At 47.0% G+C, this 19,420-nt stretch overlaps 1 protein-coding gene across 3 annotated transcripts in view; it reads left to right on the top strand.

Moving 5' to 3' along the window:
• Positions 1–19,420, top strand: part of LOC137437895 (sodium- and chloride-dependent creatine transporter 1-like) — a 115,437-nt gene that overhangs the window by 20,227 nt on the left and 75,790 nt on the right. For all 3 annotated transcript variants that reach the window (XR_013621086.1, XM_068132607.2, XM_078766766.1), the window contains exons 6-7: positions 14,577–14,711; positions 15,068–15,171. Coding sequence is in view for 2 of the 3 variants with exons in the window: in XM_068132607.2 (XP_067988708.1) it covers positions 14,577–14,711; positions 15,068–15,171 (239 nt within the window). In the remaining variant the exon portion in view is untranslated. The remainder of the gene's footprint in view (positions 1–14,576; positions 14,712–15,067; positions 15,172–19,420) is intronic.

Here is a 19,420-nt window from a genome sequence, read left to right as displayed (position 1 = left end):
TACAATCCAAAGTCAATCTAGTGGGAAACACATATTTAGCCTACATAGAATAAGGAAATACACTATTTAAAAAGATATATCGTGGCCTGTGTGTAAGTTTCATGGAATTAACTAGGAGGACGGCTGCGACCATTATTTACATTACGAGGGTGTTACACATAACAAAACCATACTTTTCACATTCGTTACACTTCCTTCAAACTTGTTACACTTCTCAAAAACCGTTACACTTCTCAAATTCGTTACACTTCTCAAAACCGTTACACTGCACCCTCCTTTCTTCAGGCCCGCCCTCAGGCCTACAAAACTTTAACTTAGTGTGACACGTAGGTGTAATTCCCTCTACAATTAACCTGACCCTGAGTGTGACAATCTTAAAACACAAATAAGTATGTCCCCCTATTGCATTGCACCCTGTCTAACAGACTCAAGCCCACAGCTAACCGAATTACGGAATTATTCTCAAACTATACATTTACGGTGGGGAGCATTATTTACAATGACGTTATTTCTTATTTACAACGCAACCCAGGACCTGTGTTTTTTTTTTTTTTTTTTTTTTTTTTAGGGAACAAGAAAAGAGAAATTCCTGTTGGGAGGGAGGAGACAGCACGCATTGCATCGATGCACCAGTACCAATACCACCAAAGCACCCAAAAGCACCAAAAGCACCACAAAGCACCACAACGCACCAAAAGCACCACTCGGTGCACAGTCACCACGGTTTATAATAAACACAACAAAACAACTGGTGGTGGTCTTCTCTTTCTCTGCTGGGCCGATGTTCTTCCCAACGTCTTCTGGCTTCATGCGGCCTACTTGGAAATATAAAAAGCACAAACCGTGTCCATTTTTATTTAGGGCAACAGGGGCCAACTAAGGGTGGTCCACCTGTTTGGCATAGGTGCCACCTTACCGAGGTCCGCAAGCAAGATTCCCTGGCCACTATGGCCGGTCTCCAACAGAGGTGCCCTGCCCCAGAACCTGGGGTCCATCAAGTGGTACTTGGCCGCAGAACAGCGGTCCATAAAGTGGTACATCAACGCAATGCATGCTGGTTCTGGGAATCTCGTGCGCACAATGGCCACCTCACGCACGCTCCCCTCGGCACCCAATGGCGCACAGGTCCTCAAGTGGGAGACAAAAGGGGAAAGACAAATGAGCGAGGGGTAAGGTCACAAGGGTACACATCAATAAGGCAATGCAAGGCGAAATGCGTACGGAGGGCGAAGTGAGAAAGCTCGTCCCTACCGTACGTCACCCCCCTGTCACCTACACTACCCTTGCCCTTACCCCATTTGTACAAAATCTACCCATTTACAAATTCGTCACTACTGTCACGTCTTCCCCATATTTCCCCTATACCAAATTCGTCACCACAATCCCTCTATTCAAAATTTGCCATCTCCAAATTCATCATCAATCCTCATAAGGAGGCAGAGATGGAACATCAAAGCACAATGTCACACCCACGTCATGATGTGTCTCACAATCCAAACATTTGCATCGTAAAAAATAATCAAAACATGGCATGGTGTGGAGTACCTGTCACCTCACAGGTGAGTGGATGCAGATGGTGCGAGGAGATCCTTCATCCTAACTATCCTCTAAATGATTTTAACACACTTTACACTACCCGGGGTCTTTCCCTGCCAATCCATTGGCCACTTACACTATTGGTTCTAACAACCAATTCCCATTGACCAAACTGTGGTGCTTCTCAATTTGGGGTCTCACTCCCCCGATTCATCTCCCGGTGCCCTCGCACAATTTCTGGGCTGCGACGTGTAGCTCTCCCAGCAGGTCTACCCACCTGCACACCTCCACCACTGCAGTTGCCACCCGAGCTTACCTAGCTCCTCACCCTAACCTAACTAACTGGGGACAGCCCCTCCTGGCTCTGTCACCCCACTCGGTGCCCTCTGGCACTGGGCTACCCGGGTCCATCCTCCGGATCCTTGGGCCCCATCCACAACAACTACTACCGGCTCCCAGAGCCCACCTGCGGCCTCACCTGGCCGACATCCTCACAGTGGTGGAGTGCCCAAACCAACTACACACACTAACAGGCTACACGCCCAGCCATTTCCACAACACTAATGCACCCATCCAAAGACCATTCTTTCACCCGCACCACAGATGCCAATATCCAACCACAATTTACCTATACCCTCTACCTAACACTTACACTACCCGCCCCGGGTATCCGTGATGGGGGTCCACTCTTCCCCCATTCACACCTTCGCACCATCCACTCCACTCCACAATTTCCACCACACTCACTCCACGACCATCCATTCCAATACTCCATTTATTCCACACTACCATTCTCCATACCTGCTGTTGCACACCTGTGCCCTCACACCTGGTGCCACCTGCACCCTCCTTTCTTCCTGGACCATTTGGTCATCACAATACACATCACCATCACTCACTCATACACTGCTCCATTCACCTGTTCAGTTGCACACCTGTGCAATCACACCTGTTCAATCCTCAAACACACGGCATCATCTCATCTAACTACTCCCCTCTGAAACTTGCGCTTCCCAGTCGCCCCTTTAAACTATTGCGCTCCCACGTCATTATCATCCACGCTAATCTACCTGCGTCCCCACTACAGGTATCCTTGTCACTAACTAACCTTAACGTCACCTAATGTCATCTTCGCTAGATCCCTACACACGATATCCTAACCCACCCGGGCTAGTTTCCACTGCCATCAACCCCATAAACTATAGCGCATTTGCCCCACCTGTGAGGGATGGTGGATTGCCCATCCCACCACATCGGGGGTCTCTCACTATAAATTTTGTTCGTCCAAATTCCAACCAATTCAAAAATTTGCCATTTACTGCCAATTCTACCCACTATTATAAATTTCGTATCAAATCACGATCACTATCACTATCACCATCATCACAGTCCACTATATCCTAGCCTCGGTGCGTCGTGACATCATTAAACTCGGTTCGTAAAGCCGAGCAATGAATTCGGGTGGTTTGGTCACCTGCAGGTTGAATCCGTCCGGCTTTCGGTTCAAGGGAGGTGGTTTGGTTGGGCCAAGGTTCCACGCACCATCTCGGCGCGGCACCTTGCGGTCCCGGGCCCGATGGCTCAATCTCCCTCGGTCGGAACCCCGTCCCCGCGAGGGGGCACCGTTCCGCCTCCTCCCACTCGCCCTTGAACCGGAACGGTCGCCTCGCCCACCAAGGCCCGGACTCGACCGTGCGGGGCGGGGCCAAGCCCGAATCGGCAACGACGCTTCGAAGAGAAGCGACGCAGCATCGATCCGCGCCGGGCCTCGCACCCAACAAATCACACCGCGCCCCGAGTGCTCGCATCGGCTATCCGTCGCCCTAACCACTAACCCGGTTACCGTCGATGCTTCACTTGCATGCTCACACGCATACGCTACCCCTTTCACCCTCACAAAACCTGGCGTTCCAACGCCGTCCGTACAATCCACCAACGCTCTCCCTGTTACACACCACACCTCTCGCGCACACTCTTGCACACACTTTGGTCCACACCTCTCCTCCGTTACGTCCTCCGTAACACTCACCATGGGCGTGCACTCTTGCATCCACCCACTAACGCGCTCACATGGGCTCTCCCACACCCGCGCTACCACCAATTCAGGTGTGCTTTCTCGCACACGTTCCACCACCACCTTACTCTCCGTGTCACACTCCGTACACCCCGACGTGCATTCTCGCTCGCACTCGGTTTCACACTCGCGCTCCGATGTGCCCTCTCGCACCTGCGCCATCACCAACTCACTATTCGTGTCACACTCCGTACACCCCGACGTGCATTCTCGCTCGCACTCGGTATCACTCCCACACTTTATAACACACCCACTCGCCGACGCACACTTTTTTTCCACACGCGTGCCATTTCCACTCACACGGGACCCTTCACCAACGCCCGGATGCCTCCTCGATCCCAAGCGCGCGAAAATTCTTTTGTCGCCAAACATCCTCTTACAAAATCTCCCCGCACAAAACACAGCACGTCTCACCTTCAGGGTTCTTCTTCCTCCCTGCACCAAAACCTGCAAATCTTTATATGGATTAGCAAGTACGGCATCAGGATGTGCATTTAGACTTTGAGCAATTTCCATTCCTTCCTCCGATTGTTGCTCTTTTAACTTCAAGTCCCCGGTCTCTCCAATTTCAACTATACCCATAATTTCTTTGTTCACCTCGACGACCGTTGGCTTTAATAAAATTCCCTCTACCTCATCGGTCGCCGGCTTTTCCAAACCCCGGGTCGCGATTTCTACCCTGGTCATTGTACCCGTGCTTTCCTCCACTTCGCTCAACCAGCGCTTTTCGACCCGCGTTACCTCCTCGTGCACCCCTGGGACCCTTTCGCCCACCATGCGATCCATGGTCTCCCCACATTTTTGCATGCGGTCACCCATTCTGTTCGTTATTGCTTCCATTTTGTTTAACAATCGCTCACTGTTAGCCCTCCTTTCGTCCCTCATTACCCCCATTTGGTTTCCCATTACCCCCATTTGCCCCATAAGGGCCCCCATCATTCTGCTTTCCATTTGTTCCATACTGTCGTTTTTTTTCTGCATTTCCACCATGAATTGGGCCATGAAGGCTTGTATTTGGGCCGCGCTCATTGGTTCCGCGACCGTGGCCCCCTCAACCACGTGCGCGAGAGCGCCATTTTGTGCGTCTGAAACCTCCGCAACCACATTGCCATTTTTCTCCTCCTCCCTTTCCTCCACATACATTTCCCCGAGGTCCTGGGTCGATTCCACCCTGTCTATCTCTCCCACCGACATCCGATCGCCTTGATTGTCCATGGCGCGATCTCAAAATTCGGGTTTTTCTTTAAACAAAACAAATTTCGGCAGCTCGTAATTTTGACCAAAAATTTTTTTCTAGACGTTTTAAAAATTTGGTTCGGGCCTCGAATCCCACTCCCAGACACCAATTGTTACTGCCAATAGTACAATTGGTGTCCAAAATTTGGGCTAAATAAATTTAGTCCCAGGTTCGAATCCCAACTCCTGACTACCAATTGTTACAGATCGCGGTTTAGATGTTACGATGGGCCGAGCGGATGGTCCAACCGCGACCTTAACAGGATCCCCAATTGGCCCGATTCCACCCGACGTTGACCAGATCGCACCGCGGATATTCAATCGGGAAACCTCTAAAGCGACCGAAAGAGAAGGAAAAAGAGAAGAAGACAGAGTACGGAGGAAGAACAGATTTATTATACACACACAAGCAAAAAGAAAGAGCGACCAAAATTATTTACAGCAATGGATGGAAGAAGCAGTCACACAGTGCATCGTTAGCTTATTCTATTCAATTTACTTAACCCCAGGACAACGAGTAGGACAGACGACGTTCACACTTACACGGGGGATATTGCAGGCAGGTAGGGCTTGAGGTGGATTGCTGGAGAGGGAGGCAGGGTCGGAGGCAGCAGCTCTCAATTCCTCGCGTTTTTGGCGGGAAAACCCTCCGTCGCGTATCCGCTGCCGATGCTGTAGACGTCACGCTCTGGCTCGGGCACACCTGCTCCTCTCCTTCTGGTGGAGCCGTCTCCCTCCTTTCAGTGCGTCTCTCCAAAGCTGGTTTCCTCGCCGAGTACCTCTCCTCTTTGGCTTGGAGCGTCTCGCATCTCACTGCTCACCGCTCCTCTCGTCTGTCGCCTCTTCGCTCATCTGCTGAAGCAGTCCCTTCCAGTCGCTTTTATCACTCGGGGCCGAATCAAGCCGCCGGCTGCGAGGGCACGCCTACCGGGTCGCTAACCGCGGTGCTGGTTGGCCAAGTGGGGTTGGCTCACTCCTCCCCTCTATGACGAGGTGGAGACACGCCTTTCTTCTCCGAGATTAGCACATGGGCAATGGCGGCTTGCGGGATTGAACACCACCGGAGATGTTTGGGGAAATTGAAAGGGCCTACGCTTATTTTGTTTGATACAATGCAAAGTCAATCTAGTGGGAAACACATATTTAGCCTACATAGAATAAGGAAATACACTATTTAAAAAGATATATCGTGGCCTGTGTGTAAGTTTCATGGAATTAACTAGGAGGACGGCTGCGACCATTATTTACATTACGAGGGTGTTACACACAACAAAACCATACTTTTCACATTCGTTACACTTCCTTCAAACTTGTTACACTTCTCAAAAACCGTTACACTTCTCAAATTCGTTACACTTCTCAAAACCGTTACAGTATTAAGATCACACAATAATAACAAATTGCACAAATACAATAAACCTCGATTGCACAACAAACACCATATAATCCTATGATGGTACCACCAGTTTCTTAACTCAATAACTCACGGTACTCCACGTGAGCGAAATGTAACACCCCCAAAGTCACTGTCACGACACCAGGCCAAAGTCGATCCACGCTCCGGTAATCACAAGAAAAAGGTCGTATTGAGACCTGAACCCAGGACGGCCAACAGTCGACGCTGCCAAAGAGCCGCTTGGTGAGGTGTCGGGCCAACGTCGGTCAGGCAAAGGTTCACCCAAAAGGCGAGTGGGAATTCACACCTTCGGTTCCCCAGACAAGGATGCTCACATGAACGAGCAGCGGCTCCCAAGCGGAGAACCACGAATTCCCAAGCGAAATCTACGACACACACAAGAAAACCAGACTAACGGCTGGCGCGAGGTGCAATGGCTGGTGCGAGGCGAAATGGTGGACGGGTCCGTAATGGAGGCGTACCAGCTCTCCCACGATGATTCACTTTCAGAACCAACCGCAAAACCCGTCACGCAGGCTTATCTGCCACAGTGATAACGACACTGTCAGAGGCACCCCTTTCCCGGGGAAACCAATATTTGCTCGTGACCAACGCCCACCAGCGTCTGCTCGACACCTCGAATCCGATCGGCCTTTCTTTTCCGATCTCACCTGATCCGCTTCTTCTTCTTCCTCCTCTGGTTTCTCCCGATCCATTTCGTTTTTCTTTTAAAACACGAATTTTTCCTTTGAAGACAGTTATCTCCATTTCACACCGAAACTGTAACAATAATAGCACATGAAACTAAAAATGCTTCAAGTGGTTGACAACCACAAAGACGGAAGTGACGAATCCATAACACCTTGTTCAGTAGTAGGTGGTCAATTGTTCCATAACATCCTTTCTTTCATCCCTTTTGTTGTGCCTCTAAACCTCCTTGCTGTGATAGATGATAGTACATCATTTTTGTGATGATTCCTGTAAGCAGTTTGTATGTGGTTGGTAGATATGTTATCGGCCGGTATTTGGGGGGAAGTTGGGTTTCCTCTGATTTTGGGATGAGAAAGGTGTTCCCTCTATGAGCCACTCATCCACTACCTTTTCTTCTTGGATCAGTTCGTTAAATATCTTGGCGTAGTGATTGTAAAGAGCATCAAGTTGTTTTATCCAGAAATTTGGAATTCCATCTGGGCCTGGGCTGTTGAAGTTTGGAATTTTTTGAAGTTGTTTTCTAATTTTCTCTTCATCAATAAATCAATGGGGGTCATTTCCCTCAAGGTATTGCTTCTTCTTTTCCAAGTTTGGGATCCATTCTTCTTCCTTGTTGTGTTCTTTTCGATCTTCAAAAAATCCTAAGATTCCAAAATCTTTCCAGTTTTTCTTTTCCAGGGGGAGTTGACACATTCTACTTTTGTTTCCATAATTCACGGTACTATCTCCATGGATTACTTTCAAACGTGGTTTTGTTTTCTCCTGCTTATTTCCTTCTTCATAGTTTTTTTTTTTATCTTCCTCGCTATCATTTCTATTTTGAGTTTGTTTTCAGCACTCAAGCACCCATGGTCTTTGTCTTCGGTTTTGTGTTTGTTTTATATTTTTGGGATTCTCTTTTTTAGTTTTTGATGTCTGTTTCCTTTCTTGAACCATGTATTTGTCCTTCCTTCCTCAGTGTGTGTGTTTGTGTGTGTGTGTGTGTGTGTGTGTGTGTGTGTGTGTGTGTGTGTGTGTGTGTGTGTGTGTGTCTTTGTTTGTTATCTCCATTTGCTCAAATTCCTCTGTTATTATCTCTACCACTGAAGGTGGACGGATGTTATGTTTTCTACCCTGTTTGTTTGTTTTTCTGTTTGTGAGTAGGCTATCTCAAAGAGTTATGGACAGATGCAGATGAAACCTGGTGGATAGATTGAGTGTCTGCCAAGGACAAATTCATTACATTTTCGTGAAGATCCATACCTGGATAAATGTATTCAGTGATTCTTCACCATTGAGAGATGAGGCCAAAAATGTTATTGAACATGATATTTCAAAAATAGTTGTGGAAGGGTTATGGTAAAACTAGGTGGATGCGTTGGGTAAATGACAAGGATAAGCCGAATACAGTTTGTTTAAGGTCCAGATCCAGCCAGTTTTTGAAATGTGCACCCATTGGTCGGGCTCCACCCATAGTTGTCCCTTGAACCCACCCACCATGGCTATGGCACTCAGAAACAGAAAAGGAACAAACCAACCGGCAACTATCAAACAAATAGAGGGGAGCGAGAGGGTGGGGGAAGGGGGGGGGGGGGGGAGAAATCACAACAATCTGGAAAAAAGAAGTGCTTGGGAATGAGGTAATTTGGGGTGGAAGAGATCATGAGTAAGGATGAAGGATGATCAGGAGTACAAGGTTCTCGCCAGTGAAGAGGTTAATCATAGATCACCATGTTGAGGTTGCTGGAATACCTACAGAACTTGGAATTTCTCAAGGCAAAACTACGTTCGACAAAACTACGTTCGACGTAATCAAGATTATGTTTGTCGGCGAGGTCACGTCTTTTCGAAGTTGTCCATGCGCTCACGCTTTCGAAGTTAAGTAATTTTTCACAATTCTGTTTTTGTCAAAACTGTATTTATCTTTCGGTGTGTACCTATAGTGTGTCCTTAGTAAGATTCTCGGTGTTAATTTTTCATACCTGTACACAAAATCGTCGGTTAATTCGTGTCGTGTCTTTTGAGGCCTATTAGGCTACCATGTCCTACCTTGAGGCTTTGTTTTTCTCTCAGCGGTCCGTCGATTGTGCTGCAATTACTTTCGTTCTCTGTTTTTGGCCCAATCTTTCACCCCATACTTCCTTGTTTAAAATGTCAACTCAAAAAAAAAAAAATTCCTTCTGTGTTCTTATTCGTTGTTCTTATTCGTTTATCCGTTCTTATTTGTTCGTTCGTTCTTCGATCACGTGTTTCACCCCCATTTCCATTTTCCATTTCCCCAGATAGTTTTCACTGCTCAATTGAAAAATGTTTAAACTTTCACCTGAAGTACTGTATTCTGTCGTATATTATAACACCTTTTTCTTCTTCTTATATAAAAGGATGCTTTCGACTTGCTCACCAAATCTATTCATTCCAAAAAAAAAATCCATCTCTTACAGTTCCTCTTTTCTACATTCCCAAAACTCTCCTGCACTCCACCCGTCCTCCAGTGTCCTCAAACGTATTTTTGACTCGAAGGTCACAATAAACTCATTTTGCAATAAATGTTCGTTTTCCATTAATCGTACACTTTCTAAAATCCAATCTCACCCCTACCCTCCAAATCTTCCCCATCACCCCTCCCCTCCAAAACTTCCCCATCACCCCTCCCCTCCAAAACTTCCCCATCACCCCTCCCCTCCAAATCGACCCCCTTGCCCCTCCCCTCAAATCTTCCCCATCACCCATCTCTTTCAAATCCTCCCCCTTGCCCCTCCCCTCCAAATCTTCCCCATCACCCATCCCTTTCAAATCTTCCCCCTTGCCCCTCCCCTCCAAATCCTTCCCATCACCCATCCCTTTCAAATCTCCCCCCTTGCCCCTTCCCTCCTAAAATCCCCCCACACCCTTCCCCTCCGAGACTCTCCCTCGACCCTCCCCTCCTAGACTTCCCTCTCACCGCTCCTCCTCAAAGCGTCCTCAAGCGCTTCTTCCCCCTTCCATCTCTCACCTCCATCTCCCCCAACCTTCTGCCTCGCTCTTCCCCCTCCTCAAATAACACCTCACTGTGCCTCACCCAATCACCATCAAACCTTTTGTCCGCCCCATTCTTCCCTTTCTCCAAGCTATTCTGAAATCTCTGACACACCTTCAACAGCTCTCCCTATCTCTTCCTCCTCTTCCACATCTTACCCTACTTACCCTACCCCTCCCCCCTCCCTGTTCTGTATCCGATGCTCCCCCTTCCTCTTCATTAACGGTATGGACCTCAAACATCCGGGGCCTTCGCTCAAACTTGACTGATCTCTCCATACAGGTTGCTTCTGACAAACCAGACGTGATCTGCTTAACAGAAACTTTCCTCCTACATGATGTCTCTGATTCCTTGGTATCTCTCCCAGGTTACTCCCTCCTCCGGTATGATAGACCTGAGCCTCGTCCTGGAGGTGGGGTTGCTATCTTTATTTAAAAAACTCGCTTCCTCACTCGCCCTGCACTGCCCTCTCTCCACCTCACCCCCAGGAATACCTCTGGCTATGGCTTCCCCTTCGCTCCCACCTTTTGTTCGTATGTGTGTTGTACTGTCCACCAAACAGTGATCACTCCATCTACATCTCGCTGTCTGATAATATGGACCAACTTCTATCTACCCATCCCAACTCTCTCTTCCTCATATGTGGTGATTTCAATTGTCACCATGCCAGTTGGCTCGGTGTGGGTACCTCTCTCACCAGCCATGGCTCCTCAGCACAGGATTTCTGCGACTCACTGGGACTGACACAATCTGTCAATTTCCCAACCCGGATCTCAGTCAACGGAGCATCTTCTCTTCTGGACTTGGTTATGACTAACTTCCCTGAAAATGTCTGCTGCTCTTCTTCTGCTCCAATCGGCTCATCTGATCATGTGCTTCTTAAAGTGGACATCTCTCTGACCATTCTCAGAGAGCCTCCTCAGCGTCGACGAGTCTGGCATTTCACTCAGGCCAACTGGCACGGCCTTCAAGCAACCATCAATCATCTGGACTGGTCTCCCATCTCTACCACCTCTGACATCAACTCATCCTGGGAATTCTTCCAAAGTAAATTGCTCTCTCTCTCATGCACAGATTTATCCCATCTCGTCTTCAGTTGTCATACCCTTTCTCTCATCCATGGTACACGGAATCTTGTGGTGAGGCTGTTGACCAGAAACAACTTGCCTTCGTCTCCTGGAAAGCAAATCCAATGGAAGGAAATCTCATTTCCTTTCACAAAGCCCGAAACAAATGTGTGTCCACCCTCAGGAGAGCCAGGAAACAATATCTTTCCCTTCTCAAGACCGAACTCCCTTATCTGTCTCCCTCTTCCAAATCCTGGTGGCGTCTGGTCAAATCTGTTTCTGGTGTTTGTTTCCCCTCCATCCCCTCCCTCAGCTCAAACGGCTACACAGCTGACTCCGCACGTGAAAAAGCTGAATGCCTCAACTCTGTGTTTACCTCTAAATCTTGTGTCCCAAACACATCCCTCTCTGTACCCACCGTACCCAGTCGTACCCAGCTGCTCCTGGACTCTGTGTCCTTTCCTCCTGACAAGGTGGAAAAGTTTCTGTCAACCCTCGACTCTGATTCTGCAACTGGACCTGACGGCATCAGCCCACGGGTCCTAAAATCCTGTTCTTCCGCTCTTTCACTCCCTCTCTCTGTTCTCTTCACCCTCTCTTTTGCTCAAGGTCATCTGCCATCTGCTTGGAAATCAGCCAACATCACCGCCTTGCACAAAAAATGTGCAAAAATATATCCTAGCAACTACAGACCAATCAGCCTTCTCCCAATTATCAGCAAAGTCATGGAATCCATCATTGCTTCAGATATGAAATCTTTCCTCTTCTCCAATGGCTTGATCTCTGATCATCAATTTGGTTTCAGACCAGGTCACTCTACTCTGGACATGCTGCTTCTGCTTTCTCAACATTGGATGGAGGTCCTCAATGCCAAGCAGGAAATTATAGCTATCTCCCTTGACATATCATGTGCCTTCGATACGGTCTGGCACCCCGCTCTGCTCACCAAACTCTCCTCCTTTGGTATCCATGGAAATCTCCACGCATGGCTGGCGGACTTCCTCTCTAGTCGTAGTCAACGTGTGGGCCTGAATGGGTTTCTCTCATCTCCTCTTCCTGTTCAGGCTGGAGTTTCCCAAGGCAGTGTTTTGGGCCCTGTGCTTTTTCTGGTCTTCATCAATGATCTCTCTGACTCTCTTGAAAATCCTCTCTATCTCTTTGCTGATGACTCTACTCTCTGTCGCTCCATTCCTCATCCCTCAGATCAGCAGTCTGCAGCCTCCTCACTCTCTGCAGACCTGGACAAAATCACAGACTGGGCAAACAAGTGGAACATGTCTTTCAATCCTGACAAATCTCACACTCTTACGATGTCTCTCCGAAAAGACCGACTGGACAACCCTCCCATCCACTTTCTGAATAATCCTCTCCAAGAAGTTCTGTCACTCAAGCTTTTGGGTCTCACTATCTGCGATGATCTTTCCTGGGAAAACCACATTTCAAATCTGGCCTCCAAAGCCAGGCGCCGACTGGGCATCCTCCGTCGTGCGAAGTCCTTCGTTGGCACACCTGAGCTCCTCACCACATACAAGGCTTTCATCCGCAGCTCAATGGAATACTGCTCTCCCCTCTGGGCTGGTGCTCCTGCCTCACACCTAGCTCGTCTTCACGCTGTTGAAACTAAAGCGTTCAGAATCATTGGAATCTCCCGCGATGAAGCTAACTCCGAGGGTCTTTCACTCACTCACCGCAGGTTGGTGGTCCTTCCGGCTTCTACCGACTCCTCTCCGGCCTTGCCCCCCCAGCTCTCTCTGGGCTCTGTCCCCCAAATATTCCTACATGTCGCACAAGATCTGCCTGCAACCCTCTTCTGGTTAAACTGCCAACATCAAGACTCTCTGCTCACCTTCACTCCTTCATTCCTCTTTTCTCCCGCCTCTGGGACAAACTCCCTCACTCTCTTCAATCCCACTCCTCCCTCCAGGTCTTTAAAGCAGCTGTTCACCACCATCTCTTATCTTCCCCCATGCAAAACCTTGATCTTTTCTACCCCCGCTAATTTCACCCAAAATCCACTTTTTTGAAATACCAACTTCTTTCCTGGAAGCCCTTGGTGTCCTTGTGTTTTATACTTCTCCCACACCCCCTTCCCACACCTCCTCCCCCCAATCCCTCCCCCTCCCACACATCCCCAGATGTCCCTTCTCTCAAATGTTGTGTTTGTGTGCTTCCTCTTCTTTCCCCATCTTGTCTACCGCTCCCTCTTTTGATATATTTTGTTTGTCTGTTTGATTTGTTTGTGTGATAAATGTTAGCTCTTTCACGAGCCTCGATTCTGTATACAAAAAAAAAAAAAAAAAAAAAGGCAGCGCTTTCACCCTCATCTACAAACAATCTGACACACCCAAGGTCCGATGACAAGATGGGTCTCTGAAATCTCAGCGCTCACAATCACCAACAGCGAGTATGTTGTGGACTTTTCAAACTGTTTAATTCAGACATGGCCAACTTTATTGCCCATCCTGCAAGGGGCAGCAAAACATCGCTTAAGCCCTGGGAACCTGAAACTAAAATGGAATTCATGCAATGGAAGAGATCATCACCGCCCACAAAATTATGCACTCAACCCTCAGCCAGATCATGACCTCAAAGGGATTCCTGCCAAATTACTATACGCCTCACAAAGTTACAATCACAAGGGAATGCAAAAGTTGCCGCAAACCATCAAGGACAAACACAAAGGAATGTTGACCAAATGTGTGCCACTCCATCATGGCATCGCCCCTGTGCACAGGGCCTGTCTAGCACAGACCACCATTCGTGATTGTGACTTCAAGCACCCTTCCCCTCATACTTCCTCCAGCCAAGACCTGGCTTCCAGTATTATTTGTTTTGCCATTTTGTCGGCACACTGCCGTGGACCACCTGCAGAAATAGAGACAGGGCTGAAGGAGCAGTCTGAAAACAAAAAGATGTTTTGAAGGTCAAATGGAACAAGCGAATCAAAATTGGGGGATATTTTCTGGAGAAAAGAAAATCAAAGTAAATAAAGATAGAATGTAGAACTATTTGTCCTTGAACACCTCTGGTTTATTATCCACAAACTGCTGCTAAACCTTGGACTTATCCAAGGTTTAGCAACATTCTTTACACAATAAATGAAACTTGCATTACATCAGCAGGTTTCATGCCTGTGACTTGAACATCGTGTCTTTAACCAATGAGGTTTTATGCAAAATTAACTTTTCAAACTTCCTGATAATGCGGTCTCGACCAAATCTCGTCCTGCTTGAGCGGTGGAAACCCCATTTTCTCCTTTTCATCTCTCCATGGTGCATTCTAACCACCTTCCCTTGACAGTGCTACCCAAGAAGGCCCATCAATTGGATTCCAGACAACGTCTACAACTTACTTCAACTTAGATCATTCCAGAACATTAACATTTATATGTGGTTTAAAAAAAACAGCCCAGAATTTGAGCAGCCTCTATTCTGCAAGTATACTCATCGATGCAGTACCGCCCTTGCGGAGGTAAAAGCGTCTTCGGAGGATTTTTATAGGGGGAGCGTGTGCTGCACTTTGCCATTTTTGTTTTCACTAGCTCCTTCCTTATTTCCACAGGTGATGTACTTTACGGCCATATTTCCATACGTGATGCTCCTCGCTCTCTTTCTACGAAGCGTGATGTTACCGGGAGCTGTTGACGGAATTCTCTACTACATCAAAGCAGATTGGTCAAAACTGGCAAATCCCAAGGCAAGGCAACGACACCATTTCCATTTTGTTAAAATATATATGTGATGTCGATTTTTGGAAAGGCTTAGGATTGGCAAGGCATACTCATTGAAGATGGAATACTAACATGGCCACAATCTCCACTCACCCCAAACAAACCAGCACGCGTTCCAACAACCACTTCGTGTAGTTGTTTAAGATGCTCACTGGGCAGGGAAACTCTTAGGAAGATTTCTAAAAGGTTAATGGAAGGCAGATGTATGAAAGTAAGAATAACTGAGTGAAAACCAGGTCAGAAACCCAGGGTTCCATGTTTGATCAGGTTGTCAGTACAGCTTGTGTATTTTACAGACGACTGAAGTATTCTTTTTACACAGGTGTGGCGAGATGCCTGCACACAGATCTTCCTCTCTTATGGTCTAGGTTTTGGTTCACTACCTGCTCTTGGCAGCTACAATGCTTTCAATAGCAACTGCTACAGGTAGCTTTTCTTTGAGCTGCAACATTTGCATTCTTGCTCTGATGTGGTCACTTGTTTTATTTAGGCTGTGGGCCGAAACCTGTTATGTCATTCCGTTGCGAATGGTTTTATGTAACTTGATGTTAATGTCAGAAGTAAATGATATGGTTATTAGAAAATGCCAAGGTTCCCACATCGTTCTTTGGACATACATTAGAGAACAACGCCCAAACTTTTATTCTTATGGCGCGTTACGCCCTCAATCGGTGTTGCTACGGAGGAAGTGAAATATCAGGCCACATCTCGCTATCTGTTTCTTTACTTTCTTTGGAGGAAGTGAAGGAACAGACAGGAAATATAAGAGTAGATAAAGCTCTGGGTCGGATAATATGCACCTGAGAGTATTGAGGGAGGTGGTTGAGCAGGTACCAAGATTTTAACGGATATCTCTAATTGCTCACTGGAGTCAGGATAGGTACCGGAGGATTGGAGAATCGCAAATGTAACATCGTTATTTAAGAAAGCATCCAAAGAAGAATTGGGGGACTATATACCTGTTAGTTTAACTTCAGGTGTGGGGAAGGTGTTAAAGACATTAATTAGGGACCAGATGAGGAACCATTTAAATAATTACAAACTAATTAAAGGCAGCATGTGTTTACCAAAGGTATTCAGGTAGTGTCGAACAAATCTTTTAGAGTTCGATCAATCAGTTTCGGATTGGGTGCATGAAGGAATGACAGTGGACATACTGACACCGTGTATCAAGACTCTAGGAAAGAATTTAATAAGGTACCATGTAAGAGGTCGTTAGTTAGTGAGGTAGCCAACTGGACTACAAACTGATTTAGGGACAGGAAGCAAAGAGTGGCTGTGGGTGGGAGGATGTCTAGCTTGGAGGATGTAAGTGATGGGGTCCCTTACGAATCGGGACGAGGTCCATTACCTATATACAGTACATACCGGTACTATACACAGTCACGCGAAAAAGTAAGTACACCCCATGTAAAGTTTTGACTTTTTCAACATATTTCAACATACAGCTATTTGATCTTCATTTCAACAATTTTGATAGATAAAGGTGATATAATATAACAAACGTCATGAAACATTTACATTTTGTAGTCCATTGTATAATTTAAATAAACATAAATGCAAATTTCGCATGTGGAAAAAGTAAGTACACCCCCACATTTATCACTATTTCAAATACCTAAAATTAGAATCAGGTGCACCAGCTCAGGTGCAAATGATTAGAACATCGTTAGAGAGGATCTTGAAGGGACCTGTCTTATTTAAACCTCAGACATTTAGTTTGGTTTGCTCTTTGTTGTTGAAGTATGCGCATCACCATGCCTAGACCAAAAGAGCTCTCTGAGGCCTTCAGAAAGAAGGTTATAGATGCCTATGAGTCTGGGAATGGATTTAAAAAGATCTCCAAACAATTTGAAATCAATCATTCGACTGTCCGGAAGATCATCTACAAGTGGAGAAGATTCCAAACAACTGTCAACTTGTTCAGGCCAGGCCGCCCCAGCAAGTTCAGCCCGAGAGCAGACCACAAGATGCTGAAAGAAGTCTCTAAGAACCCCAGAATGTCATCACGGGACCTACAGGTAGCTCTTGCCACTGTTGATGTCAAAGTGCACGAGTCTACCATTAGAAAGAGGTTGCACAAATTTGATCTACATGGGAGGTGTGCCAGGAGAAAACCTTTGCTGTCCAGAAAGAGCATCAGGGCAAGACTAAAGTTTGCCAATGAAGCACTTCTGGAACAATGTGCTCTGGACAGATGAGTCAAAGGTAGAGCTATTTGGCCACAGTACCAGAAGACACGTTTGGCGAAAACCAAAGACAGCATTTGACCACAAGAACCTGATACCAACTGTAAAGCATGGTGGTGGAAATATTATGGTTTGGGGCAGCTTTGCTGCATCAGGGCCTGGGCAGCTCACCATCATATAATCCACTATGAATTCTTCATTGTACCAGAGGGTGCTTGAGGATAATGTGAGGCCATCTGTCGGAAAGTTGAAGCTCAACCGAAGGTGGACCTTGCAACGTGACAATGACCCTAAACATACCAGTAAATCCACCAAGGAATGGCTGAAAAGAAAGAAATGGAGGGTTCTGGAATGGCCAAGTCAAAGCCCGGATCTAAATCCCATCGAGATGTTGTGGGGGGATTTGAAACGAGCTGTGCATGCAAGAAACCCCTCAAACATCGCACAGCTGAAATAATTCTGCATGGAGGAGTGGGCAAAAATTTCTCCCAGTCGATGTCAGAGACTGGTAGGCAGTTATAAGAAACGCCTACTTGCGGTTGTTTCTGCCAAAGGGGGCAATACCACCTATTAGAGCCTAGGGTGTACTTACTTCTTCCACATGCGAAATTTGCATTTATGTTTATTTAAATTATACAATGGACTACAAAATGTAAATGTTTCATGATATTTGTTAAATTATATCACCTTTATCTATCAATATTGTTGAAATGAAGATCAAATAGCTGTATGTTGAAATATGTTGAAAAAGTCAAAACTTTACATGGGGTGTACTTACATTTTCACGTGACTGTACATCTGTTGGGTCCCATTATGTCAAGCCAATTCCTACATCAAATGCCTCTAACCCCCTAAGAATCCTACAGAAGGGAAAGATAGAATTGTGGGAACCTCAGCACAAGTTTGAGGTGTGTCTGCAGGTTCCCCAGCATTCCAGGCAGGCAAGCCCAGCAGCCAGCAATTATCTGAGTGGCGGATGGTGCAAAGAGGAAAACACAATATTTCTAACTATCCTTTCCGTTATCAATAATTAAACTCCACCGAGGCTCACCGAGTTGTTAGGGTTCTTAAACGGTGGTCTTGTCTCTCCTTAAACTGTGGTTCCAACAACTCAAATTACCCGTTGTCCTGAGCATTGGTGCTCATAATGGTTTGGACCTGGCCCTCAAATTTTCTCTTGTGCCCTCACAAAATTTCACATCTGGGCAGTGTGGCTCTACTGGTAGGTCTCTCTACCTGTGTATCACCCAATGGCACTCCATTCTGAGGCTCCTCAGAGCTTACCGGCTCGCTGATCTAAATTCCGAGGGGGAGCTCTCTCTCTCTCTCGCTTGCCCCCCCCCCTCCATCCCTTCTGAATGCCCTCACTATCAATTGGCATCCAGGTCCTCACCTAGGTACCTGGGCCCATCAAATGTGACTGGCCCCTCTGGGCTCACGACCTACCATGGCCTACTGACCTACTGGCTTCCAGCACCCGGGGTGCTGTCCACAACAATTCTTACCTAACACGAGCTGCTACACATACTCTCACTCCGTGGGACTCATTCAAACCACGCATGCTCACCAGCCACCTCGTGGCCCCTCACACACCATTTTCGCACACAGACCGCTCCGTGACCTTTCACACACCGACTCACACACAAGCTGCCTCACAGCCTTTCTCACTCCATTCACACACGAACCGTCCCACAGTCCTCTTTACACCACTTACACACACAAGCTGCCTCATGGAGATCTCGCAGCCCTTTCCATTGGTGCCAGTGGCACCGCACATGCTGCAAACATCCCACAGCATGCTGTGCCCCCCACACCCTGGTACCCGTGGAAATTTAAAAAACCCAAACAAGCTAAATATTCTCAATTTTCATCATGTCCTATTTTGCATTCTTTTTTAATTGCCACCATTTCTCTTTTTTATGTCCTTTTGGGCTGCCCTTAGGTCCCGTATTGCCTCTATATTTTTTTAGATTTGTCTGTTCAGTTCTTTTTTCCCCTCAGAAGTCCTTTTATTTCTGTTTTTATTTCCTCCATAAATTTGAGCTGACCTGCCTTTATCTCTTTCTGGACACCGTCACATGCTCTCTCAACCTTGCTCACCTCTCCCCATACAGCCGCCATCCCATTGCCCATTGCCTTCATGCTAGCCTGTTCCATTGCCGCCTTCTCCTGTCTGGACTGATAAGCCTTCATTCTGGCGTTTTTGTTCAACCAGAATTATTTGTACCAGCAGCTCGAACATAGCCCCTTCGCCTCACTCACTCAAACATGTGCCATTGCCAGACATTACTTCTCCCTACACGGTCAGCATAGTCACAAGTCCCAGGTTAGAGTCTGCTGGCAGCGGCACTGGCCTGCTGCTTCTCGCTGGTTGCTTAATTGTGGCCGCTGCTTTTTAAAGGGGGATGATAGTGGGGGCCATTAACTGATGTGGACGCAGCTTTTCTATTTGCTGGACCTGTTCACTTTGGTCTGACGTAGCTGTT

Source organism: Myxine glutinosa, chromosome 12, assembly GCF_964187855.1.
Source record: "Myxine glutinosa chromosome 12, kmMyxGlut1.1, whole genome shotgun sequence".
Classification (NCBI taxonomy): domain Eukaryota; kingdom Metazoa; phylum Chordata; class Myxini; order Myxiniformes; family Myxinidae; genus Myxine; species Myxine glutinosa.
This window is presented reverse-complemented; position numbering and strand designations above follow the sequence as displayed.